Consider the following 26,413-nt stretch of genomic DNA (forward strand, 5'->3'; position numbering starts at 1 on the left):
ATGCAATATAAAATATACATAATGTTTTTTTTTTTTATCATGTATGAATACAACTTATGTATCATTTTTTTGCTTTTTTTAATATAAAAAAGATAGATTTCCAATATTTTTTAATTATCCTGTTGTTAATTTATTTTATATGGGTATATGGTTTTATATATTAAATTTTTATTTTGTATATTTTAAGCAACATGCGGCAAACACAATTTTCTCCAAATAAGGTAATAATCTATATATCATCAAATTTCAATAATATAAAAATAGTTTGCATATAATTATAAAATTTTGATATTATATAAAGCAAATGAAACTTCGATTGTTTTGCTAAGTTTTTTTAAAAATGTGAAGAAAATACAGTTGTTTGGGATTTTTCATATATATAATGGGAATTTAAAAAAAAATATATGGCAACTTTTAGATAAATAAAATATCATATTGTTTTAAATATAGAATAGAATGTATTTAATAATTATAAAAATATATTTTATGAATTGAAATAATATATATATTCATTTTTTTTCATATATGATGGTTGAATTAAGCAATGAAGAAGCCATAAGGTTTTTAAAGCAAGCATTAAATGAAGTAATAATAATTAAGAAAATGTACACACAAAATATATTAATTATAAACATATAAACATTATTTTTGCTTAATTGCATTATTATGATTTGTTTGTAAATTTACAAAATAAAGAATAATTATTATTTAAATTTCGTTGCAATAGTAACATATATAGACATAAATTGGAATAATATAATTATTTATTTTTACCCTTCTTTTAATAGGGTGAAAAAAGCTTAAAAGTTGAAACTAAAGAAATGCCAATATTTTGTTTATTGATAAATGAAGAAAAACAAATAATATCAAGTTCTTATAATTGCACAAATGAAGCAAAAAATGGATGTAGACATTGTGAAATAATAGCTATCGATAAATATATTTATGGGGAAAATTATGAAAAAATGAAAAATAAAAATTTAATCAAATGTTTTAATAATAATAATAATAGTATAAATAAATCTTTATCCAATTATTTTGCTAACCTTGAAAATTCTGATAAAGAATTTTGGGATAGTAAGGAAAATACAAACTGTACTAAAGACGACTCTATAAATTTTGAAGAAATACAAAAAGAAATAACAGAAAAAATTCAAAAATTAAAAAAGTTTACTATCGTTGTTACATGTGAGCCATGTATAATGTGTGTATACGCCTTGAAGTTAGTTGGTAAAAAAAAAAAAAAAAGACAAACTTACTATGAGGCATGCACATTGTCGTTTTCTAAACTCATTTAACTGTTCTATTCTTAAAATGACGCTTAAAAAATTTTGGGGATTATTCGAAATTGCACAATGCATAACCAACTACGACTTTTATTTTTAAATTTCAGGAATACAGCACATTTATTTTTGTTGCTTAAATGAGCGATTTGGAGGATGTGGATCTGTACTTTCGTTACATGAATTGTAATAAAAAAGAAAAAGAAAAAGAAAAGGAAATATGTAGTATGTGTATATGTTGTTGTATTCACAATTAAAGTGTGTGCAAATCAATAAAACAAATCGAATAAATGTATTTTTTCCTAATTTTTGTTTTAAACTTTTGAAGATATGAGAATATGAACATACATTATATAGAATGTAATGATTGCACAAATAGAAGTATTAATCTTATGAAGTTATTTTACAAAGCTGGAAATCCATCAGGTTTTTTTTTTTTTTTTTTATTATATGTGAACACATTTGTTACTAAAGTTTATTTTTGTTTTTGTTTTTGTTTTTGTTTTTGTTTTTGTTTTTGCTTTTGCTTTTGTTTTTGCTTTTGCTTTTGTTTTTGCTTTTGTTCTTATTTTTATTTTTGCTTTTATTTTTGCTTAGCTCCTGATGAAAAAAGAAAAAGGCCTTTGGCTGAGGTTTCCCTTGAATAGTAGAATAATATTAATAAGCTAATATATTATATAACATGCTTATTATATTTTTTCAAAATTTGGATATTTTATTTTATTTGATAATTATCAAAAGACGGAAGAATAAAGGTTTGTTATATTTGTGGAAAAATATGTGGGAAAAAATTAAATACATGTTTAACGCCAAAAATATAAATTTATTTGTAATTAAAAAAAATATTATAAGAAAAAATAAACTAAGAAAATATTAGCTTATTGATACATTAAAAAGGTTAAAGAAATGTATAAACATAAGTGTTAAAAAAAAATTAATTAAAAACAAAATTTAAGAAAATGTAATGAAAATAAGAATATTGTAATAAATAATATAACATAAAATAATACAATTATTTTTTTTTAGTTTAATCAAAATAAACAATAAGACACACGAAATATTAATTGATCGGGATTTATATATATTATAAAATGGAAATACTGAATGAAAAATAGTTTGAAAATGTAGGACAATATGTTTCCCTCTTTATTTTTTATTTTTTTTCTCGGCAGAAATGTCAGAAAACATATTCCTATTTGCATATAGCGCATCAAAGAATGCGTTTATGTATTCGTTTATGTCATATTTTTTAGTTAAAAAGATATGTGTAAGCTCTATTTTATTATTTTGAATATACTTTTTTAAAAACATATTATCATTTTTTATTATATGTATATGACGATCTTTAAATTCAAAAGCTGTTGAAAAACCTTTTTCGATTATAATAAGAATCCATATTTTTATAAGTAGCTCTATAAAAATTGTTAATATATTTTTAAAAAACTTGTTTGGAAGCTGAGTAAAAAATTTTTCTATAGTATCTGGAAATATAGATACGATATTTGTGAGGTTGTTTACATGAAAAGGTCTATATAAATTATAAAATAATTCTTGTTGAAATTCATAACAAATGATTCGTATTGACAAAACTTTAAATACATGATATAAGAAATTATTTAAATTGTTTTTTATATTATCAATAGATGTATCTAAAACTCCAAGTAATGTTTTAGTATAATAATTTTTTTGTAATGTTTCTTTATTTATATTAAAGTTAATATAATTGTTAAAAATATTGCTTATTTTTTCTACATTTTCTGTACGTGTACATATATATTTTAAAATATATCTCTCAATTTTTTTTCGGATCTCAGTTATTTGATTCATAAAAAAACTTATATTCCATATCAATACTAATGATTCAGACATATCAGAGTCGTTAAAAAAATAATTTATTTCTTCAATTATATTTATTAAATCTTGACTTATCCATTTTTTCCCAGAATCTTCATTTTTTTCATTCAATTTTTCTTCATTTTCTAGCTTTTTATTACTGGTATTAGTGCCATGATATAATGTTGACAAATTCGAAAATTCATTAATATCATCTAATATTTCTCCCACTTTATGTTTTAATTTATTTACATCTAAAGCTTCGTAATTAAATAAGTTATAAAAAATATTTTTTTTTTTTTTTTTATGTTTAATTCTTTTTGTTACTTCATTAATATCACTAAACTCTTGTTCAAGATTTTCATCATACATTACACTCTCTTTTTTATTATTCAAAATGTCTAAATCATTTTTTTTAAATATGTCAGGAAATTTGTTTAATTCTCTATTTGTGTTCGAAATATTATTGCTGTTCATATTTTTTTGGGTTTTTTTTTTCCCCCCTATACTTATATATTTATCCCATTTAATTTTTTGTCGTTCTGTAATATTTAATAAATTTTTAAAATAGTTATCTGCATATTGATTAAGCAGAGATATAATAAACGAGGAATAACGTTTTTTATAATTTTCACAATATTCAATAATAAAATTATTAAGAAAATCCAAAAAGGGTATCATAATCCATTCTATTGGACACTTATATTGAAAAAGAATTTCTAAAATATTTAAAATAATTGAAAATATATCAACACATGTTGAATTATATATAATATCTGGGCTATTTAATGGAACTAGCTTTTCATTTTTTGAGCATTCATATAATAATTTTTTTGTATGTTTTAATCTTTTATCTATAATTTGTATAAATATCTTTTCTAATTTAAACATCAATTTTACCATACATGGATTATTTGAGTTAGAGATAATTAAAGATAAGTTTATAAATATATCTTGTCCATTTTCTTTTCCATTTTCTTTTCCATTTTCTTGTCCATTTTCTTTTCCATTTTCTTTTCCATTTTCTTTTCCATTTTCTTGTCCATTTTCTTGTCCATTTTCTTTTCCATTTTCTTGTCCATTTTCTTTTCCATTTTCTTGTCCATTTTCTTGTCCATTTTCTTTTCCATTTTCTTTTCCATTTTCTTGTCCATTTTCTTTTCCATTTTCTTGCCCATTTTCTTGTCCATTTTCTTTTCCATTTTCTTTTCCATTTTCTTTTCCATTTTCTTTGTCTATTCGTAAGTTGTTAATTAGTGAACTTCTATTTTCATAGTAATGGATTATTTTGTTTTCAATCTTTGAATTTTGTTTGTATAAATTTTTAAATTGCTTGTTAATTTTATTTTGATCAAATTGGTGCACTATGTTATTTATTGTATCGGTTCTACTATTTTCTTTTTCTGTTTGTTTAAAATTTGAATCATACTGATAATTGTTTCGAATTAAGGCTCTGTATTTTTGATAGTAATTTGTTTGAATAATAATTTCTTTATTTATCAAATTAAAATTATACAAAGAAATAATAATTGATAAAGTTTGATTAAATAAAAAATCTGTATTTTTTTTATTATATTTTAAAAATTTTAAAATTTCATGATATAATGTTTTATTTGCTCCATATAAAACAATTAAAGGGTGTTCATCTAATAATAAATATTCTTTCCAAATTTTTGAAAAAAATAAAATTTCCATAACTATTTCGTTAATATATTTATTAACCATATCTCCAAACTGATTAAATATGAGTTCATAAATAAAAGTCATTTTTTCATTTTTTTCATTACTTTTATTCATGTTAGTAGAATTATCAATACAATTATCAAACGGGTTTATTTCATTTTGTTTGTTATTTGAATTTAAAATGTCGATTTGTAATTTTTTTTTATTTTCGTTTTCTACTTTCTTTGATTCCTTCATTTCAATTTCATTTTTTGTCGTTGAAAAAATATTATAAAAAATATTCTTAACAGAATTATAAATAAAGAATTTAAAATAATTTTCTATTTCACATTGAGTTAAAGATTCTGAGCTTACTTGGTCGTATTCTAGATTCATAGTTTTGTTAAATTCATTATTTTCCCCTTTTATATTATTGTTAGGATTGGAAAAATTAGATGTATATTTTTCTATTGCTTTAGAATTTTTGTTAATTGTAGATTTTTGAGATTCTTTAAAAAAATTCCCTTTTTTTTTTTCATCCAAATTGATCTCACTTTTATTTATTCCAAAATATGTCTGTATTATTAAAAACATGTCCAAAACATATGATAAGGAATACATATCAATAAATTTTCGATAATTAGACAAAATGAGTATTAAATGATTTCTAAAATCACAACTTATCATTTTCATAATTATAACATCTGATATTATTTTTTCAATTCTTGTTATATTTATTAACGAGAAATTACAATCGTCATTTAGATAATCTGGATTCAAATTTTGATTTTTTTTATGAACGTTCATATTATTATCATCATATACACTGTCTCTATATGATTGTATATTTTCTAAACTGCTATAATTACCAATTAAAGAATTTCTTTTAGCTTTTTTTTTATATGAATTATAATCAAATAAATAATTATTATCATTTTCGTTATTTCCATTATTATTTTCATAATTTAATAAAATTGAATCTAAAAAAAAGTCATCAAATGAATATAGCTTTTTGTTCATATAAAAAGATAATATATTGGGAATATAAGGACTAGCCCAATTTTCAAAATTATAATAATTATAATATAATAAAATATTTTGGTATCTTTTTAAATATATCATATCATTAATTTGTTTTTGTTTTTTTACATAATTTTCAATTAATAATTTTTCACAAATTTCATTGAGATTTAAAACCTGAGTAACTAAATTGTCTTTTGAGTCATATTTTCGAAATTTTTTTTTTTTTTTTTTTACATAATAATTTTTATATATTTCATTGGATATATTATCTAAGCTTAGCATATTTCCTTTTTTAGTATATTGTGATGTCCTTGGGACATTTTCCGAAAATAACTTACTATTCATATTTTTTTTCATTTTATCTTTAGTATTAACATATCCATAATTTGAAATGTATGATTCTAAATTATTTAAATCGACAATTTCATCACATTTTTCTAATATATTATCATCAATAGTTCTATAAAATAACAATTTATGAAAATTTTTTAAACTATAATAAAATTTGGTAGCAATTTGCAAAGTAATAATATTTTGTGTTTTTTTTTTTTGATCTCTAATGTTTGGATTAATAATTGAACTATTATTTATTTGTTCATATTTTTGATGTATATTTTGAGGGTTCAAAAATAATTCTATATTTCCATTTAACTCTTTATTGGGCAATATAACTAACATATTTTTATCTAAATATGAATAAAATAAATGAATAAAAAAATATAAAATAAAAGTAGACATAGGAATTAATGTTGATTCGTTACCATTTTCATATTTTTGATTTTTAGATTTTAATGTTATATCATTTCCTGTTTGTAAATAATATATAATAAAAAAAATTCCTTGTATTATATATGGTGTATCTGAGTATATATTCATTTCTGAATTTTTATCAATTACACAAGACATATAAAAATATAAAAAAAAATGTAATAAAACTCTATCTATAAACCAACTCGAAAGTAAAACTGTTTCGAAATTTAATTTGTAAAATATTTTATTTTTTGTTTGTTTTGAAAATCTATTTTTTAATATATTGTTAGACTTATTGAGACAAACATTTTCTACAATAAATGATTTATTTTTTAAATCCTTTGGGATAATAATAGAATTGAAACTTTGAATTGAATTGGTTAAAAATTTAGAGTTATGTATTTGATTGCTTTCTTTTACCTCTTTTTCAAAAATTTTTTTAATTAACTTATCATAGTTAAACAAATTGCTATTTTTACTATTATTTTTTTTATTCATTTTATCAGATGAATTAGTAAAAACGGAACTAATATTTTTTTTGATTTGATTATTAATGTTATTATTTATGTGTAATTCATTTATTTCCTTAGATGAGTTTATTTTGCTTATCATTTCTTCGTCCTTTTTAATATCAATACATTGACTAAAAATATTTCTAATTTCATAATCGTAATATTCAATTTTAGTAAAATATTTAATCATATTTGATAATTTATTTTTTTCATCATATTTTCCAATATTCCATTCATTTTGTTTTAATATGCATTTTAATTCAAAAACAATACGAAAAGATTTTATAAAATTTTTTAATAATAAATTGGATATAAATATAATTTTTTCATCTTTTTCCAAACTTTTAAAATCGATAAAATTGGTTTGAAAATATTCTTTTTTATTTTTGTTCATTTGTTCAGAAGTATTTTTCATTAAGTAATATTCCTTTGTATGTTTTCTCTTTTTTGAAAGAATATAATTATGAATTTTTTGTATTTTTTTTTGAACATGTTTAATATATTTTACAAAATTATTATTTTCAGTACTTTTGTTTAAATAACTGAAATATTCTTCATTTTGTTTAAACTCATTAAAAATATTATTAACATTGTAAGGATAATATGAAAAATTAAAATACGGAATAAACTTAATAAATCGATTAAATTTTAAATATAAAGAAATGTAAAATATATGCAATTGTCTTTTTATCCATTCTCCATAAATTGTATAATCAGTATTAATATTCGAACAATCATTATTAATGCGCCGAAAGTTACATGCTCGTATTTCCTTAATGTTTATATATGATGTATATTTCAAATCAAGAGTGTCCATAATTCGAACAATTCTAAATCTTATATCTAGAATATGAAAAGAATAGGCATTTCCATTATTTAGATAATAATTAGGGAGAGTAAATAAGGTAATTAAATTATTTGTTCTTGAATCTAAATTTAATTTTATTCTAAAAATACTTAATATTCTTTTTATTAATAATATATTTTCCATTTTTACATTTTCTATATAATTCATATATTGAAAAAAATCATCACTTTTCTTTCCATTTTTGTAAAAAGACGAAAAATCTGATGAAGTATTTTTATTATCATTGAATTTTGGGGGAGCGTTATTATTATTGTCTATTTTTCCCATTTTTGTATAATATTTTGAAGTATTTGTTTTATTCATATTTTTGGAGGGTTTGTTCATAATATTTTTCTTTTCTTTCCATTCTAATGTTGGTAATAAATGTAAACATTTTTTGTGAAACCTTTTATATAATCGATTAGTAACATTACTTTTCTGTTTATCATCAAAAAATAAATACATATTTAATTGAGAACATAAAGAATAATATACAAGAAGTATCGATTCATATGCCAATAGTTTGTAATCATTTTCATTTATATCATCTTCTCCAAAATCCAACGAATTTGTGTATAAGTCATTTATAATATTATTAAAATATGATATGCTTTTTATACCTTTTGGAAATTTGAAAGGATACATATAATGAGCTTCTTCGTGAAAATATCCTCGAAAATGTGTTATATCTTCGAGGGTATTTTCGCTTGTATTAATAAAATCATCATTTTCATTTTCACTGTCACTTTCGCTATTAATTTGGTTATTTATTCCCCAATGCCACTTACGAGTAAAGTATCCTTCACCAATATTACTAAACTGAAGTAAATATTTCTCATAATTTTTTTGTCTATTTTTAAAAAATGTTATTATATTTTGTTCACTATCTATTTTATTGTCATTTAAGTATGTTTTAATATGAACATCCATGTGTGCATTTTTTTTTTTTTCATTTTCACCTTGCTTGTGCAGGTTTTTGGTACTTTTTATATGATCATGTTCATTCATATAATTTTTTTTAATGATTATAGGGATATAAAATTTATCGGGGAATTGACAATCCCTTCGTGAGTTAGCTCTATTTGTTTTGTCTTTGTTTTGTTTATAATTTTGTTGATCTTTTTGTACCTTTTTTTGTTCGATTTTCTCTTTTTCATCTAAAATTTCCTTTTGTTTATTTAATGAAATATTCTCACTATCAATCAACTCCCCTTTCCGAAAATTTGAACTAGCTATAGATTTTTTTTTTTCTGTTTGGCTATTTTTTTTTCCATTTTTAGAACTATTACTTGAGGATAATTTCTTGTATGGATATAACATATATTGTTCTTCTTTAGTTAATATATCATATTTTTTAATTTTTTTTTGTAAATTATCTACATCTATACCTTTATTTAAAATGCAACTTAGCCAATTTTGATAATCTACAAATGAATCATATGAACTAATATCATCCGATTTCTCGAGCAATAGAATATTAATATCAATATGTTTAAGAGAAAGAAGTTTTATAAATGTTCTAATACTTGAATATAAAATTTCAATTCTATATTTTTCTCTTATTTCAAACTTTTCCAAGTAAAGATTTTTTTTTTTGTTAGAATTTTCATTTTCTTTTTTTTCATTATTCGATTTTTCAAGGGTATTTTCATTTGAAATGCCATGACCATCCTCTCCAGTTAATTCTTGATTTTGTTTTTCTTCTTTATCACCATATTGATACGTATCTTTTTCTATTCCTTTTAAACACAATTTGTGTTCCTTTAATTCTTCAATATCATCATATAAGAATTCAAAAAGTGATTTTTTTTTATTTTGAATAGCTAATATTCGTTCTTTTGATTTGGCCAAAAGAAGTTTATTGACATTTTTCCCAAATTTTTGTGTTAACTCTTTAAAAGCTAGAATTTCTTTATCCAAATTAATATTTAATTTGTTAATTTCTAAAAAGTGTCTTTTATATTTTATATGATTTAAATATTGATTTGAAAATTCCTCATTTTCTAAACACTTTTTTAATTCGATTTCAAAATTATTTAAAGGTATGTTATCAATAAATATTTCATTGGTTTGATCTTGACTTAAATTAGGAGATTTGGTAATATTCTCAGAATAGTTATTGACACTTTCGATTTTATTATCAGCATTCTTTGGTTGATCTTTTTTGTTTTCAACATTATCATCATCATTATTTATCGAAATAATGTCAGTACATTTTTCAACGGCTTTTTTTTTCTCGTTTTCTTTATATATATAATTAATACATTCAATTCTTTCATTTTCTTCTTCTTCTAATTTATGAACAATCTTTTTTTGGATTTGATCACTTAAGGTTAAATTTTCTTCCGAATAAATTTTTATAAGAGATATTACATTAAGAAAACATTTTGAAAAATATAAGTTTTCAAATTTATCATCATCATCATTATTGTTTTTATGGATATTTGATATTATTGTATTTCCATCGTTATGTATTTTTTTTAACGAATTTCCAAAATCCTTAAATGCTAAACTTATATCTTCAAAAAACTTCTTTATATCTCTATTTTCCTTTATCCCATGATAATCTTTATTTTTTAGCAAATCCTTTATATTTTCAAAATCCAATATACATGAGCTGTTTAAATGCAGCATGATTTGCAAAAAGGATATGGGAAAAAGGAACCATTAATATACAAAATACTGCTATATGTGTGAAACATTGCATATATATTATTTTTATTAGGAATGCATTATATTACACATATATTTTCACAATATCCTTTTAGGTTTAAAAAAAAAAAAAAAATTGTTTTTTTTGTAAAATTTTATGTTATATGTACACACACAATTGTATACATTTTTGTAATAAATTTTACAAAATAGGGAAAAAATTAATAGAGAAATTATGGAATATAACAAAAATTAACATAAAAACATAAATTTGTAATAAGTATATGTAATCCTTAAAAGGACGTGCTAATAAAATGAAGAAAAATTAATAAAATAAAATAATAATAGATTTAATATCATGCAAAATAAATTAAATATGTGAAGTATATCTAGTGTTACACTTAACACTGCATCATTATGATATAAACAAAATATTGTGTTATTAATTTAAAAAAATTATACTTATATTTTTTTAAATATTTAACTCGGTTCGTTTTTTTTAAATGCGTAAAAAACTGGAAGAAAAAAAGGAAATTAATTTGAAAGCAAATTGCATATATATTGTTATACTTTATGAATAAAACACATTTATTTTTTGTGTATAAATACTAAAGTTATTTTATTGAAAAATAACGTGCTAGGAAAAGTATATGAAAAATACAAGTATTACAAATCAGTAGTATATCATAATATTAAGTTTTTGAAAGAGAGATTGAAAACGAATGTATTTGAAGTATACTAGCATGCATATATATTTTACTACACATTTTTGAGAAAAGTACTGGGCGTACAATTTTATTTATTTATTTATTTATTTTTTATATTTTTTGTATATATGTATGTATGTATATATATGTACAATGAAATACAGAACATATGGAACGAATATGTACTTGTGCATGTAACTATCTAGGGGAGTATGTTCGTAAATAAGAACAACTCATATAGAAGGAATACAAAGATATTATATTATTTTTTTTTTAATATTATAAATAAAAAAAATGGATCCATTAATGAAAACTACTGAAACAGAAAACAACTTTTTCATAAAGTCTTTCTTTGAATCCTTATCAAATTTTGTAAAAAATGTAAAGATTGAAATTAAAGATATATTTGAATTACTTAATTACCCATGTGTGTATCATAATAATAAAAAAAAATTTAGCATTAATGATTATGAGGATCATAAGAATTCAATAACGACAAATATTATAAGCAAAATTGACAAAAAAAATATTGATAAATTTCGACAATATCAAAATAAATTAGAAAAAATTCTAGAAAACATTAAAATACTTAATGAAAAATATAAAATGGATGTACCATTATTATTCATTATTGAAAATTTAATAACATTACATTTAATTAATGAATATAAAATAAATAATATAGTAAAAAAAATACAAGATCACAATATTTCTATGCCTGAACTGAGTAGTGATTTACCAAATGATTTAATACAAACTCTCGAAGTAGAAGAAGATGAAAACCAAAATGATTTATATGATAGAGTAAAGGAAACAAATACCTTATCAATCAATAGTTATGCAGTTAAACAATTGATAGAAAATGCAAATATAAGAATAAACTTTTCAAAAATAGAAGAATCAAACAGAGAAAGGTATTTTAATACAAATCAAATAAAATACAGCGCAAACTATTTGAATAAATCATATGATTCTGGTATATTTAAAACCGAAAAAGATGAAAAAAAACTTGATGAAATTAATCTATCAGAGGAACAAAACAATCTTATAGACAGTATGATTAAAGAAGATGAAATAAGTAGTATACACCATACAAATGAAAAACAAGACAATTTTAATACTATCCCAAATAAAATTGATGAAAAACAAAATATTATTGAAAACATTGGGTTGTCTGAGGAAACACTAAAATTGCTTAACTTATTACCTAAAAAGAAGAAGGAAGAAGATAGCTAAAAAATAAAGAGATGATAAAAATATATAAAAGTAAAATAGTTACGTGCATGTAAATAAATGGATTAATTTATTTTTCTGACCAGAAAGAAAAAAAATAATAATAAAATAAATTATGTGTGTGCATGTATATATTTATTACATACCTAATTGATATTATAATATCTGAATTTTTATAATATATCTTTTAATTTTATAACTAATTTATTTATTTAATTATGTATATATGGTAATATTACATTTATAAATTTAATAATCCACATATTTCTACATTTAACTATATGTAATAAAATATTAACGCTAATAATTTTTTTATTTTTTTGTATTCCATGTTCATAATTTTTTTAGTTGAATGTTCAACAGTTAATAAAAACTACTTTTTTAAAATTAAAAAAATATTAATAATAATATAATTTTGTCAAATTTTTCTGAACAGACATATTTTAACTTAAATTTGATTATTAACAATTTTTTGTCTGAATATTAATAAAAGTAAATACACAAAAGTATAAAACAAAAAAATAACTAAATTAAGAATACAATAATGAATTTTGATTTTAGTTTGCAATCTTGTTGTGACAAAAATCAAAATACAACATATATAGCTATTTTATGTTGTATATTAGTAAATATAATATGCTGGAAATGTAAAATTTTAGAGCCATTTAAATTGTTGACTGTTTTTTTGCATGAATTTTCTCATGCATCCGCTTGTTGGATAACCGGAGGCAAGGTGAAAGGGATAGGTTAAAAATGAAGAAATAAATTAAAAAAAAAAATTTGAATAACACATACATATATAATGATGTTCATCGTGTATAATTGGATATATAAATCTATTCTGTTTTGCTCAGTTTCAGTTAACTTTTATTTTATGCAGCATGTGTGTATAGCAAAATGAAAATTTTCGATATGAACAATAGCATTTATGAGTATTCAAGTTTAAATGTTTAAATAAATACATATTATATATATATATACACACATGTTGTACCTGATTTTTCTATTATATGACATATTATATATATTTCCTTTCTTTTCAAAACATATAGAGGTAAATAGAGATCATGGAGGTTGCACAAATACAGTAGGTGGAAATATGTTTTTAATTCTTCCAGCAGGATATATTGGGTCATGTTTTTATGGAATGTTTTTTATTTTAATGGCATATATTAACAAATGGACCTTATTATCATCAGCTGTATTTTTATCTTTTTTATTATTAATTGTATTAACATTTTATGCAAAAAATTTTTTTTTACGATTTCTTTGTATTTTATTTTTGGGTATAATAATAGGAGCATGGGGAATTGGTGTATCTTTTAACGAATCAAAATATTGGCCTTTAAAAGTGATAATGACTTTTATGGGGGTATTAAATGAAATGTATAGCATGGTTGATATTTTTGATGATTTAATTACAAGAACAACACCAGAATCTGATGCTTATAAATATGCAAAATTAACAAAATGCAATTCTAAATTTTGTGGAGTTTTATGGTGTGTGATTAATTTAGGTTTTATTATTTTGACAATGTATTTAATAGGTGCTATTCATGTAAAGCCATTTGAAAACTAATATTATTTTTCCTCATTATTATTTGACACAAAAAGGCGTTTTATTCTTAATTTGTTTACTACTATTTAATTCCGATGATAAAATTTTTATATATCCATTTAAATTTATGTTTTTACAACTTGCCTTGTTAATTATTAATTCGTTTAAAAAAATTGAAATGAATAAAATTTTGAGATGGCACTTAAATGTGAACAAATAAGACCACCTTATAATAAAGGGCTACATATCATATATGAGAAAAATAAGCAAAATAGTTAATATAATTTTTAAAATAATTTTTACTTTTACAAAAATAAATGGACATAAAAAAAGTTAATAAATAACATTTTTTGTGTATAGAAAAATGAATTAATTTTATGGGGATAATTCGTTGTACTTTGTAATAAATTTTTAAAATGATTATAATTTGTTTGGAAACAAGTCGCATATCGACAATTACCTTATCAAAAAATGTTGCAACAATTTTATTCTTAACTCTTATGTAGAAGTTTTAAGAAATGTGATTTTAAACTAATAAATAAATATAATTAAAAGGGAGAACGTGGGGGAATATTAAAAAAAAATAATATTTTGAGAATCTCAAATATATCATTTTGCATATATAATAAGCCTTTGCCATTATTTTTATATTTAAATTATATGACGAAGGTATTGAAAAATATTCATGAAAAAATAAGCACGTGCTTAAAAGAAATATAAAATTGGTGAGGATATTTTTGGAGCTTTTCATTTTTTTTCTATTTATAAATATTTTTTGAAGGTATATGAATAAAAAGTTTTACGAATTATTAACTTGTCGTTACAATTAAAGAATAATTTAAAATATTATTAAAAGTTTATATCAATCAAATGGAAAAATAATTTATACATATTTACTGTGATGTTATTTAAATGTGAAAATTTTATGATATAATATTTTTTTTGAGTAATATGAAATATGGGCAAGTTGTTGTAGGGCCCGCGGGAAGTGGGAAAACAAATTATTGTAAGTTAATGAAAGAATTTATGAAAATAAAAAAACGAAATTGTTATGTTGTTAATTTAGATAGCGCAAATGAAGAATATTATTATGAAAAAAAAAAAAAAGCTATAAATACAACTTCAAATATTGAAAAAGAATTAAACGATTATTATAACACAATATATGATATAGATATAAGAAATTATGTAGATGTAAATAGCTTAATGGAAGAGGAAATGTTAGGACCAAATTGTGCATTATTAAAGAGTATTGAATTATTATATGAAAATAGTAATTTATTAGAAGATGAATTAAATAATTATGATGATGATGATAATTATTTTATAATTGATACTCCTGGACAAATAGAATTATATACACATACAGATTACTTTAAAAAAATTTTAGATATTTTTACATATCAAAATATTAAATTAATTGTAGTCTTTTTAATAGATATTTCTTTTATTAGTTCAAATACAAAACTACTATCAGCATATTTGACAAGTTTATCAACAATGATAAACTTTGAATTGCCACACATTAACATATTGACAAAATGTGATCTTTTAGTAAGCAAAAATTATTATGAAGAATTTAAAAAGTTTAAATATAATAATAATTTTTTTTTTCAAAAAAAGTTGTATAGAAAAATTAATAAAAAATTAAAAAAAATTAAAAATAGCCAAAAAAAAAGAGACGGATTTGATGATGATCATAATAATAGTGGTGAAAATTACGATGATTCATTTTTCAAAGAACTCGAATATATTAACAATACTGATGAACTTTCCTTCAAAGAAGAATATATTTTGGGTTCAGACTATACAAGCAGAAGTGGTTCTAGTCTTTCATATGCATCTTTATCAGATGGAAAAAATAAATATGATACAAATTTATCAGAAAATAATAGTAGTGATGTTTCTGATGAAATTGAAGAAAAAATTTACAAAAAAAATTATGACAAATTAAATGATATATTATCACTTGATCCTCATGATATTATTATAACAGCAAGTAAATGTATGTCTAAAAAATATTATAGATTAAATTCAGCTTTTGCTAATATTATTGAAGATTTTAACTTAGTTTCATTTATTCCTTTAAATATATATGATGATGATAATGTAGATTTTATTATAAATTCAATTGACGTTATAATTCAATATGGAGAAGACAAAGATGTCAACGATAATTATGATATGTAAAAACATTTTAATTTAATTTAAAAAAATAATATCTAAAAATATATTATCATTGTCCAAATCATTATTTACCATATAAGTTTTATTCATACATTTTCACTATTTTAAGAATAATTATAAAATTTGCTACATTGATATTAGGACGCCCTTGATGTAGTGTGTATTGAATTGAAAAGGATAGACAGGTTTTTTAAATAATATTTATTATGTTTGAGTAGTTAGTATATCTAAAAAATTATAAAAACATAATAATAGGAAACACAAGAAAATTAGGCAAAATAGTCAAAGGCGTGCATGGATAAGATATAGTACTAAAAAAATACAGAAAAGAAAGACAAATTACAAATCGTCACTTTTTATATTAAGCGATTTAATGTTATACGGATTGACACCTAATATACCCACATACTTGTCCAAAAGATAGCGTGTTATTTCTGAAAACACAATATTAATATCTTCAAAAAATTTTCCTTCAATGTTTAATATAATAATATTATTTTCTATATTAATTAATTCAAGTATACTATGCTCAGTAAAATAAAAAGATTTTTCTTTTTTAAAATTTTCTAGTGTTTCTTTTACTTCTTCTTTTGTTGGTATATAATTATATTGATTTCGAAAAATATTTGAATTAGTTTTATTATTTGATTGAATATTTTCTTCATCATTATTTTCTCTTAAATTAAACTTTTTATCTGATATATATTTTTTTTTTATGGTATGTAAAAAAAAAGTATTATTGTTTTTTAAAATTTTGGAATTTATTGCAAAGTTGTTGCAAAGTGAATTATTTTTCCCTTTAAGAAATGAGACATTCCAAGACAAGCATTTTAAAGTTATTGCCGAAAAAATTAAAAAAAAAAAAATTATTATTTTCATTATTACATTCACTAAGTTTAACGATGTTAATTGAAAAGTCAAATATATGGGCATGTACTACACACATATAATATATATATATCTAATATATATAATAATATGTATATATAGTATATGTGTATATATGTAATATACATTTATGGGTCTACAAAATCGGCTAAAAAGTAATACAGTATTAATATAACCCTTTTTCTCCTATTTAATAAAAAAAAATTATCAAATTTAAAAAAAAAGAATAATATGTTGTATTATTTCACTTATTAGTGATACTCAAAAATGTTTTTATTTTTAAATAATTAGCTAGTAGCATTAGCTATTTAGCTTTTTTTTGTAAATATCAATATTAACATTTTTTTATATTTTTAAAAATTAAAAAAAAAAAATAATATTAATATGTTATTGTTAAAATATTATTAAGCTATTTATTAGGGGTGTGCTTATTTTATAAAACGATATTTTAAAAATCGTATGTCACATCACTATTCATAATTTCTACAAAATGTTACAATGTATGTATAGAGGTTATCACTATTATTATCACGATTGTTATCTTGCTTGTTTTTACCCTTTTATTACTTAATAGGTAATATTTTATATGACCACTTTTTTTTTTTTTTTTTTTACTAGCCAATTGGCATTTCATGAAAATATACTTTGGAATATTGGAAAAAAAAAATTTTAACTTTCAAAATGTTTATAGAACGAATTTATAATTATATTTTATATGAACTTTGATTGTTTTGATTTATTGAATTTCCAGCTAAAGTTCTTTGCATTTTCGTTGTTTTATTTATACTTTTTTTCAAATTTAAATGCTCCTTTTCCAATGCTGCAAAATTCTAGATATATAAAACAATAGTAATAAAATATATATATATATATATATATATATATATATATATATATATATATATGTGTGTGTAAAGTTGTTATGATTAATGTATTTTTAAAGTATGTGGCATAATTTGGGTAAAGAAATAAATGGATATAAAAGTATGTATGTGTATTACTTTTTGAAGTAACTTGTGTTTATTTTTTAAATGTGTTAATGTTAAATTCTCACTATTGTTTATTATTTCCTTTATATTGTCCTATAATTTTTATGAAATATGAAAATAAATTGGAGATGTTTCTTTGTAAACCTATTATTAGTGCATATACACACACACGTGATGTTATTATTACATATGAAAGTTGTAATACCTTTTTTTTTTTAATGTTTTCTTCATTTGATTTAATCATATTATTAATTTGAAGTTCATGCTTTAATTTTACTTGTTCTTGTTCTTGTTCAAATTCTTTTAATTTTGAAAATAATTTATTTAACTGTAAACTAAAGGAATACAAAATTGACTTATGATTTATTAAATTGATAAAATAGCCATCAAATAGTGGCCTATATATATACACATATAATTTTTAGCATTGTATTATTAGTATAGATAGATTTTTATTAAAAAAAAATAAATTTTGTTTTATTACTCCTTAGAAGATATTTGTGATCTCAATTCAGTATGCGTATTTTCCAATTCTTTTAATTTTTTTACATTTTCCCTCTGAAAATGTGCATGTACATATAAGTATATATAATTTCGAAGGCAGACTGGTATAATAAACATTATATTATATTGTATTTTATTATATTTATGTTTAACCGTTTTGGTTTCGTATAGCTCGATTTCTTTACTGTATTTATTTTCCATAATTCTTATTTTTTCTTCTGAGCTCATCTTTTCTATGATATATATATATATGGAATAAAAATGGAAATAAGTAGACATATATGTAGGTAAACAAACAAATGCATGGATGTATGGTTGTATATTGGGAATGTGCTCAACGATATATAATAAAACATATTTTACCATTTTATCATTCTTTCATTTTTTTTAGCATATCTATTGAAGTGTTAAATAATATTACCTTGCTCTTTTTCCTTTTTAAGGGTTTCTATTTTTTTCTTATAATTTGCGTTCTGCTTTTTTAGAATTTCATAGCTGTTTATTTTGTTAAAAAAAAATATAATTTATGTAAGTATCTATATTGAATTAGTAAGGAAGGAAAAAAATATTTATAAATATTAATAGAAATAACATAAATGATATTGTTTAAATAGAATATATTTTGGGGGGATTATTTTACTTTTCTGTACAATTTTGATTATTTACTAATTCATCAGTGTATTTAGAAATATACTGCGATAGCTCTAAATTATCTAAAGTTATCGGGTTGACGAATATGAAAATGTAGATATATTTAGAATGTTAAAGATGATACATGTATTTGTAATAAATGACTAAAAGAGACGTACATCAAGATATTTTGTTACATTTCTATATGCATACTTTTCCTTTCCCTTTTGTATTTTTCCTTAATGTAATGAATGCTTTTCAACGCATCAGAGAGGCTTAACTCATTTTTTTTTTTTTCATCTAAAATATGTTCATATGATTTTTCTAATTCTATACAACTCTTTAAAAAGTAGTTAACGTCAAATTTGCATAAATGGCTGTCTTTCATATTTGAATGGTAGGGAAATAAAATAAAATAATTTTTACAAAATTAAAAGGGTTTCACAGCTAGTTAAGAACAATTATATGCAATGAATTTCGATTTATACGAATGATTACTATTAATACAGAAAAAAAAGCAAAAACAAAAATGTTTAACCTTAATGGTGGATTAAGTTTTACAATAATTAAAAGTATTTTTATACAAGTATAATTTTTTGGGGGTGTATATACATTGAAAATTTGTCCTTATATATTAAAAAAATTGTAATAATGTGTAGACATAAATGCTTGTATGTATGTATGTATTTAGTGGTGTTATACAATTTTAAAGTGTAGCAAAATTGTATAAAATATCCATAGTTTATAAAAAGGTTTTAAAAAAAAAAAAAAAATATATATTTCTTAAAAAAAGTTGATATTAAAATGCTTTGCAATTAAATAGATTAACACATTTTATCAGTTGCACAAATAAGAAAACTTAAATGAAATGGAGTATGAAACAATATAAATGATTGTTGTTATGTACCTAAGATTAGTAGGGATTCAAATAATTATATATATTAATGCGTATATTATCAAAAATATCACATATATATATATATTTTGGAAAAAAAAATGTGCATTACTACTAATTTACTGGTTTCATTGTAGGGAATAAAATGACATCTTTAATACTATTTTTATTTGTTAAAAACATTGTTATTCTATCAATACCTAGTCCTAACCCCCCTGTAGGTGGCAATCCATATTCTAAAGAAGTACAAAAAGCTGCATCACAATGAAAAGCTTCAGTGTCACCTTTTTCTTTATCTTTTTGTTGAGCAGAAAAACATTCTTTTTGCTTAAATGGATCATTTAATTCTGTATATGCATTTAATACTTCTTTTCCACATATAAACATTTCTAATCTTTCTGTTAATCCTGGTTTTGATCTATGATACTTAGCAAGAGGGCTCATAATTTGAGGATGCTCAATTATAAAAAATGGTTTATTTTGATAAATATTTTCAATAAAATGTGATGCTAATTGATCTAATAATTTTGCAGCAGTAGGTGGATTAGGCATTTCAATATTATTTTCTTTTATTATATTTATCATTTTGTTTATAGTTTCTGTAGAATCAAAAGGTTGTTCTAATTTCACTTTTGTAATTTTTTCTAACTCTTCAACTAAAGATATTTTTGGATATGGAGGTGTAAAATCAATTTCAATCGGATCTTTTTCAGGTCCATCTTTATTATATAATATTTTGTATGAACCAAATAAATGATATACTAATTTTGAAAAAAAATTTTCAGACCATTTAATTAAATCATAATAATCGGCATATGCCCAATAAAATTCACAGGATGTAAATTCAGGATTATGTGTATTATCTATTCCTTCATTTCTGAAAACTTTTCCAATTTCATATACTTTATCTAATCCACCAACTATTAGCATTTTTAATGGTAATTCAGTAGCAATTCTTAAATATAGGTCGAGATCTAGGTCGTTATGATGTGTAATAAATGGACGTGCACTAGCACCACCTGCCATTAAATTCATAGATGGTGTTTCTACTTCCATAAAACCTTGATCATTTAAAAAGTTTCTTAAAAAGTTAATTATTTTAGTTCTAGTAATAAATACATTTCTAGTAGATTCATTAATAAGTAAGTCTAAATACCTTTGTCTATATCTTATTTCTGTGTCTTTTAATCCATATTTCATAGGTAACATATGCAAACATGGCGATAATAATATAGTTTCTTTTGGGAATATACTAAGTTCTCCTTTTTTACTTTTTCCAGGAAATCCAATAATACCTACTATATCTCCTCTTTTTATTTTATCATAACATTCAACAAAATTTGATTTTTCTTTATCATGAAATGAATAATTAGCTAATACTTGTATTCTTTTTCCATCGCCCACTAAATCGAAAAATCTTAATTTTTGTCCAGAAGATGAAACTCTCATTATTCGTCCTGTTATATTTAAAATGGTTTGTTCTAAATGTTCGCCATTTTCTAAGTTTTTATATTTTTCAATAAAATCAGGGATACTAATTGTCCTTTCAAATTTATGTGGATATGTATTTATTCCTTTTTCTTGTTGGTTTAAAATTAATTTAGATCGATTTTCATAATATAATCTTGGGTCTAATTCTGTTTCATCTTCTTTGCTTGCATCCCTATAAAATGAACAACCCAAATAAAATTAAACTATGTGATAACTCCAGTATCTTAAATATAATTATAAAAATGTTTATTCATTATAATTTTATAAGCTAGTATATCCACATTTTTTAAAATGAACAAGTATTGTAAAAGATGAGGATAAAGATTTGCTATCAATTTTGACTTTTAAATATTACTACAATAAAAACTATATAATAACATAGTAATATAAAAGTTTAAAATGCATACATTTTTATTAATAAGTTACATAAAATGTAGCAGAATATGTATATAGTTTATACTATTTAGTATCAAAAAAATATGTATACATATATATGTAAATATAATAAGCTTACACTGGGGGGGGATTAGTTTTTTTTTGATTTGAAGTGACATGCTCTCTTTTTTCAGTCATTGTTGTAAAATGAACTTTGATAATATTTGCTTTAAAATTATGTTCGAATAAAGTAAGGAACTTATTATTAAAAAAAAATTGTCGATTAAAATTTTTATTTTTTAAAATAGATAAAAATAGTGTTAGCATATGCATATATAAATAAAGTAGATTTTGTGATTTATTATTATTTTGGGTGTTTTATATGATTTTTAATTTTTTTTTTTTAAAATATAAATATTAAATAAAGATATTGATAGAAAAAGGAATTATGAATATAAAGATTAATAAATGCACATATAAATATTCTCCGATATTTTTTTCACCACTTAAATATATATTATATTTATTTATACTATTTCAAGCCTTTTATTAAAAAAAACAGAGGTATATGTATATAAAAATATTTTGTTTAAATTAATATATCTTAATTTAATTTACTTATAATTTATTTTAAAACTTATATTTTTACTGTTTTTTCATTTTAACAAATTTTAATTTTTATCTTTTAACTTTTTATTTGAAAAAATCAGTGTATTATTATATTTCACAACTATATATATCATACTTTTAATTTTTTTTTTTATTTGTTCTACACCTTACTCACCCCTTAAATTTATTGTTAATTATGGATAATAATGAAGAGAAATTTAACAAATAAATATGTAGAATATTAAAAATTCAATTGTTCTTTTCATTTTTTTTATACAAACTATTAAATAGTTCAATGTCAACATATTTTAAATTAATAATTATAAACGTTTTCTTTTAAAGGACATATGATATACCTCATCAATCCCAACACTTTAAATTTTAAAAAGAATTTTATAAAAAAAACTTATAAGACAGTGGGGGGAAATTTCGTAAATAAGTAAAAACATATATATGTACACTTATTTATAATATATGATGTTACACCTCTTTAACAACAATTTTATTTTTGATAACTCATTACACTATAAGCGCATTAAATTGAAATAAAGAAATTGCGTAACCATGGTATTTATATTTAAAAATATAATAATATTTAAAAATATAATAAATAAAACAATGCTTATGTGGTACAAATAGTTTGAAAACATAGTGAAATAAAATAATAAAAAATATGATAAAAAAAAAAATGTAATTTATAAGATAACACGGATATAGGAGATATAGTAAAAAAAAATTCGATTTTTTATCCATATTCTTATTCCGTTTTATCTGTTTTTCTGTAAAAAATGAGAAAAAATAAAAAAATAAAAAACGATTAAATTGTGGAAACATTTATCTATAGTACTATGTGTATGTGCATGTACATATATATCGATAAAAAAATCATGACAATAAATAATGTGGTGATGTGTGTTGCTTACGCCTCCATAATAAGGGTTATTGTATCCCCTTTTAACAAAATTTTCCCTAATTCTTTTTTTGTATTTTTTTTAACGGAAATTTCTTTTGACTCATCTAAAACCATGTTCATGTATTCGTCAAAGCCCTAAAAAAAAGATAAAAAAAATATGCGTATTATATGGACATATTCGTTTATATATGATGCATATGGGAACTTATTTTGAAATTTCAACATTTTTCTTAACTAACAAGAATTTTTCCTTCAATTCTAGTATGGGGTTTATCATATAGCCAAATTTGTACAACCGTTTGATTCGTAAAAAACCGGAATATTTGGTTCTAAAAAAAAAAAGAAAAAAGAAAGACAAGTAATAAATTAATAAAAATATAGTAATATGGCTTCAAGAAAAGTTACTACAAATAAAATGGAAAAATAATAATAAAATATGCTAATTAGTTTTTATTTTGTGTGAATATAGAAATATGATTACTATTGGTTGGGTCATAATTTTTTGTAATTTTTTGTTCGTAGTTGCCATTTTGCTTACAAAATATGTGTATTGAAAAAGTTAAAAAAAATTAATTAAAAAAAATATAGGATACTATTCAAGATGGTTTTATAGCAATTATAGTTATTCCTTTTGTGAAATAAGAAGGTAGATATATTTTATGTTTTATACATATGTATATATGTTCATATAATAAATGTATTACTACTAAGTGTATAGTTCATATTTTAAATATGTAAGAACAGGCATTATACAAAATGTATATATAATATGGATATTAACTATATTTATATGTATGCTTATTTAAAACGGAAAAAAAAATCATAAAGTTTATCCTTTTTCTTGTAAAAAAATGAAATTAATTTTCACGAGGAATTAAACTTTTATGCCGATTAATATATATATATTTTTTAACGAATTAAATAAATAATAATGATAAAATATAACTTAATATTTTTTATATTTCATAACGCCATAAAATATTAAATGTATGTATCCCACACGTATTAATTATTAGCAACATTAATGTTATTTTTTTTGTACGAATAAAATTTGTAGCTAAATTATTAAATATAAGAAAAAAAAAAAAAAAAAATAAATAAATAAATAAATAATAAATTAATGAAAAATAGAAACAACTTAAGTGTCCTTAGTAAAATATATATTAAAAACTTGGCGCTTTAAAACGAAATAAAAGATTTGAGATTGTTTAATGGAGGTACCCAAATATTAAAAAAATATTTATTTTTTGATGATAGTGATATAATACATGATGAAAAACAAAAAAGAAAAAGGAAAAATAAAAACAAATGATAAAATAAAAAAGAAAAAGAGTAAAAAAAATAATGGTAAAAAAAATACAGAAAAAAATGAATTACAAAAGTATATGGATAAACTATGGGGATTTAGTTCATCAGAAGATGAAAAAAATGTAGAAGAAAAACACAGAAATAGAAATATAACAGACTTTAAAAAAGAAAAAGAATATAATGATAATGTTTTAAAAAATAAATTATATGAGAATAGTGATAAGAAAAGTAATAACTTATTAATAAAATCGATGAAGGAAAAAAATAATATAAATATGTATAGTAGTGAAGTATGTGATACTGAAGAAGAAAAAGACGAACATACCGAATTAAATAGCAACGAACTTGTAGATAATAACTTTCTATTTAATTCTGGAAATTTAAAAAACAATAAATCAAACCAAATTCAAAAAGATAAAAAAAAAGTAACTTTTGATAAAACAACGGAAATTAAAAAAGATAGTATAATAAATAGTAACAAAAGTAATAGTTTTTATAAAAATCAGGATGAAAAAAAAAATAAGTTTGAAAATTCATCCTTAAACAAAATAAAAATAAATACAGAAGTCAAACACAAAGATATATTAAATAAAGAAAAAGAATATAAAGAGAAAAGAGAAATGAAAAAAAATTTTATGGATGCTGTCCATGAAATTCGAAAATTAGCCATACCACATTTAAACAAATTTCAACGAAAGAATGTAGAAAATCATCAAATTAAATTATTAGGTGGTAAATTTGACAAAAGCCAAAAAATTCATTATCCTGAACTTATGCAACGAAAAAAATCAATAAAAAAATATATATCTAAAAGAAAAGAAACTGAAAAAATATTAGGTGTAAAACTTCAAACGGGTGATAGTATTGACATGCATGATGTTCTTAGGAAAAAAAATAAAAATAAAAAATATAAAAAAAAAATAAACTTATTTTAACTATTATGTTTATAAAATTCTTATTTCAAGTTATGATATTTTTAAAGTAATAATTTTTTTTTGTAAATATAATTTTTCACATTTTTTAAAAAATTCTTATACTAACCAATTCAGTGAAATGTAAATATAAAAGTATACATATTTGTTTATTATTCATAATTTTTATATGCTTTTATTTATTTTTTTTATTAAATTCACATTTGGGATTATTTTATACCATCATTAGTTTGATATTGTTAAATTGTTTTTTATCGAATTATGAATATTTTTTTTAAGCATTAACAATAATAAAGTTGCTATAATTTATGTTTAAGTATTATTGATAAACAAATGAAGTTTAAACATTTTTTTTAATTATGCTATAGAAAATTTTAAATTAAGAGTTTTTTCTATAATTATGAAAGGAATATAAATCGAAATTTTGTTTATTTATTTTTGTGCATATAATATACCCATTTATTAGCTCTATGACAAATAAATAAATGAATTTTATATTTGTGTGTATTTGTATATTACACATTCACGAGTATGTTTCTTATATATAAAGGAGAATAATGAAATTGAAAAGTAATTTTATTTGTTAATGTTACGTTCTGTATATTGAAAGTAATGTGAACAAATATATATAT

General features: G+C 21.0%; 10 protein-coding genes across 10 annotated transcripts; 5 read left to right on the forward strand and 5 right to left on the reverse strand.

Moving 5' to 3' along the window:
- Positions 1 to 528: 528 nt before the first annotated feature.
- Positions 529 to 1,930, forward strand: PBANKA_1362200 (cytidine and deoxycytidylate deaminase, putative; the record flags this gene model as incomplete). Its single annotated transcript, XM_034567264.1, has 5 exons — positions 529 to 585; positions 789 to 1,230; positions 1,394 to 1,469; positions 1,612 to 1,709; positions 1,881 to 1,930. 5 exons carry the CDS (start codon positions 529 to 531, stop codon positions 1,928 to 1,930), a joined length of 723 nt encoding a protein of 240 aa, XP_034423778.1.
- A 499-nt stretch (positions 1,931 to 2,429) lies between these two features.
- On the reverse strand, positions 2,430 to 10,544 carry PBANKA_1362300 (conserved Plasmodium protein, unknown function; the record flags this gene model as incomplete). The annotated part of the gene is made up of 1 exon (XM_034567265.1): positions 2,430 to 10,544. The coding sequence occupies one exon, from the start codon at positions 10,542 to 10,544 to the stop codon at positions 2,430 to 2,432; it is 8,115 nt and encodes a 2,704-aa protein (XP_034423779.1).
- A 1,019-nt stretch (positions 10,545 to 11,563) lies between these two features.
- PBANKA_1362400 (conserved Plasmodium protein, unknown function) lies at positions 11,564 to 12,505 on the forward strand (the record flags this gene model as incomplete). Its single annotated transcript, XM_034567266.1, has 1 exon — positions 11,564 to 12,505. One exon carries the CDS (start codon positions 11,564 to 11,566, stop codon positions 12,503 to 12,505), a length of 942 nt encoding a protein of 313 aa, XP_034423780.1.
- A 541-nt stretch (positions 12,506 to 13,046) lies between these two features.
- Positions 13,047 to 14,081, forward strand: PBANKA_1362500 (peptidase, putative; the record flags this gene model as incomplete). The annotated part of the gene is made up of 2 exons (XM_034567267.1): positions 13,047 to 13,248; positions 13,555 to 14,081. The coding sequence occupies 2 exons, from the start codon at positions 13,047 to 13,049 to the stop codon at positions 14,079 to 14,081; spliced, it is 729 nt and encodes a 242-aa protein (XP_034423781.1).
- Positions 14,082 to 15,011: 930 nt separating this feature from the next.
- Positions 15,012 to 16,250, forward strand: PBANKA_1362600 (GPN-loop GTPase, putative; the record flags this gene model as incomplete). The annotated part of the gene is made up of 1 exon (XM_034567268.1): positions 15,012 to 16,250. One exon carries the CDS (start codon positions 15,012 to 15,014, stop codon positions 16,248 to 16,250), a length of 1,239 nt encoding a protein of 412 aa, XP_034423782.1.
- Positions 16,251 to 16,586: 336 nt separating this feature from the next.
- PBANKA_1362700 (conserved Plasmodium protein, unknown function) lies at positions 16,587 to 17,126 on the reverse strand (the record flags this gene model as incomplete). The annotated part of the gene is made up of 1 exon (XM_034567269.1): positions 16,587 to 17,126. The coding sequence occupies one exon, from the start codon at positions 17,124 to 17,126 to the stop codon at positions 16,587 to 16,589; it is 540 nt and encodes a 179-aa protein (XP_034423783.1).
- Positions 17,127 to 17,839: 713 nt separating this feature from the next.
- On the reverse strand, positions 17,840 to 19,646 carry PBANKA_1362800 (conserved Plasmodium protein, unknown function; the record flags this gene model as incomplete). The annotated part of the gene is made up of 8 exons (XM_034567270.1): positions 17,840 to 17,965; positions 18,137 to 18,217; positions 18,330 to 18,459; positions 18,609 to 18,682; positions 18,782 to 18,861; positions 19,050 to 19,123; positions 19,269 to 19,341; positions 19,472 to 19,646. The coding sequence occupies 8 exons, from the start codon at positions 19,644 to 19,646 to the stop codon at positions 17,840 to 17,842; spliced, it is 813 nt and encodes a 270-aa protein (XP_034423784.1).
- A 621-nt stretch (positions 19,647 to 20,267) lies between these two features.
- PBANKA_1362900 (lysine--tRNA ligase, putative) lies at positions 20,268 to 22,346 on the reverse strand (the record flags this gene model as incomplete). Its single annotated transcript, XM_034567271.1, has 2 exons — positions 20,268 to 21,816; positions 22,159 to 22,346. 2 exons carry the CDS (start codon positions 22,344 to 22,346, stop codon positions 20,268 to 20,270), a joined length of 1,737 nt encoding a protein of 578 aa, XP_034423785.1.
- A 1,039-nt stretch (positions 22,347 to 23,385) lies between these two features.
- PBANKA_1363000 (small nuclear ribonucleoprotein E, putative) lies at positions 23,386 to 24,070 on the reverse strand (the record flags this gene model as incomplete). The annotated part of the gene is made up of 4 exons (XM_034567272.1): positions 23,386 to 23,407; positions 23,552 to 23,676; positions 23,781 to 23,870; positions 24,023 to 24,070. The coding sequence occupies 4 exons, from the start codon at positions 24,068 to 24,070 to the stop codon at positions 23,386 to 23,388; spliced, it is 285 nt and encodes a 94-aa protein (XP_034423786.1).
- A 739-nt stretch (positions 24,071 to 24,809) lies between these two features.
- PBANKA_1363100 (conserved protein, unknown function) lies at positions 24,810 to 25,784 on the forward strand (the record flags this gene model as incomplete). The annotated part of the gene is made up of 1 exon (XM_034567273.1): positions 24,810 to 25,784. The coding sequence occupies one exon, from the start codon at positions 24,810 to 24,812 to the stop codon at positions 25,782 to 25,784; it is 975 nt and encodes a 324-aa protein (XP_034423787.1).
- Positions 25,785 to 26,413: the final 629 nt, after the last annotated feature.

Source organism: Plasmodium berghei (assembly GCF_900002375.2).
Source record: "Plasmodium berghei ANKA genome assembly, chromosome: 13".
NCBI lineage: Eukaryota > Apicomplexa > Aconoidasida > Haemosporida > Plasmodiidae > Plasmodium > Plasmodium berghei.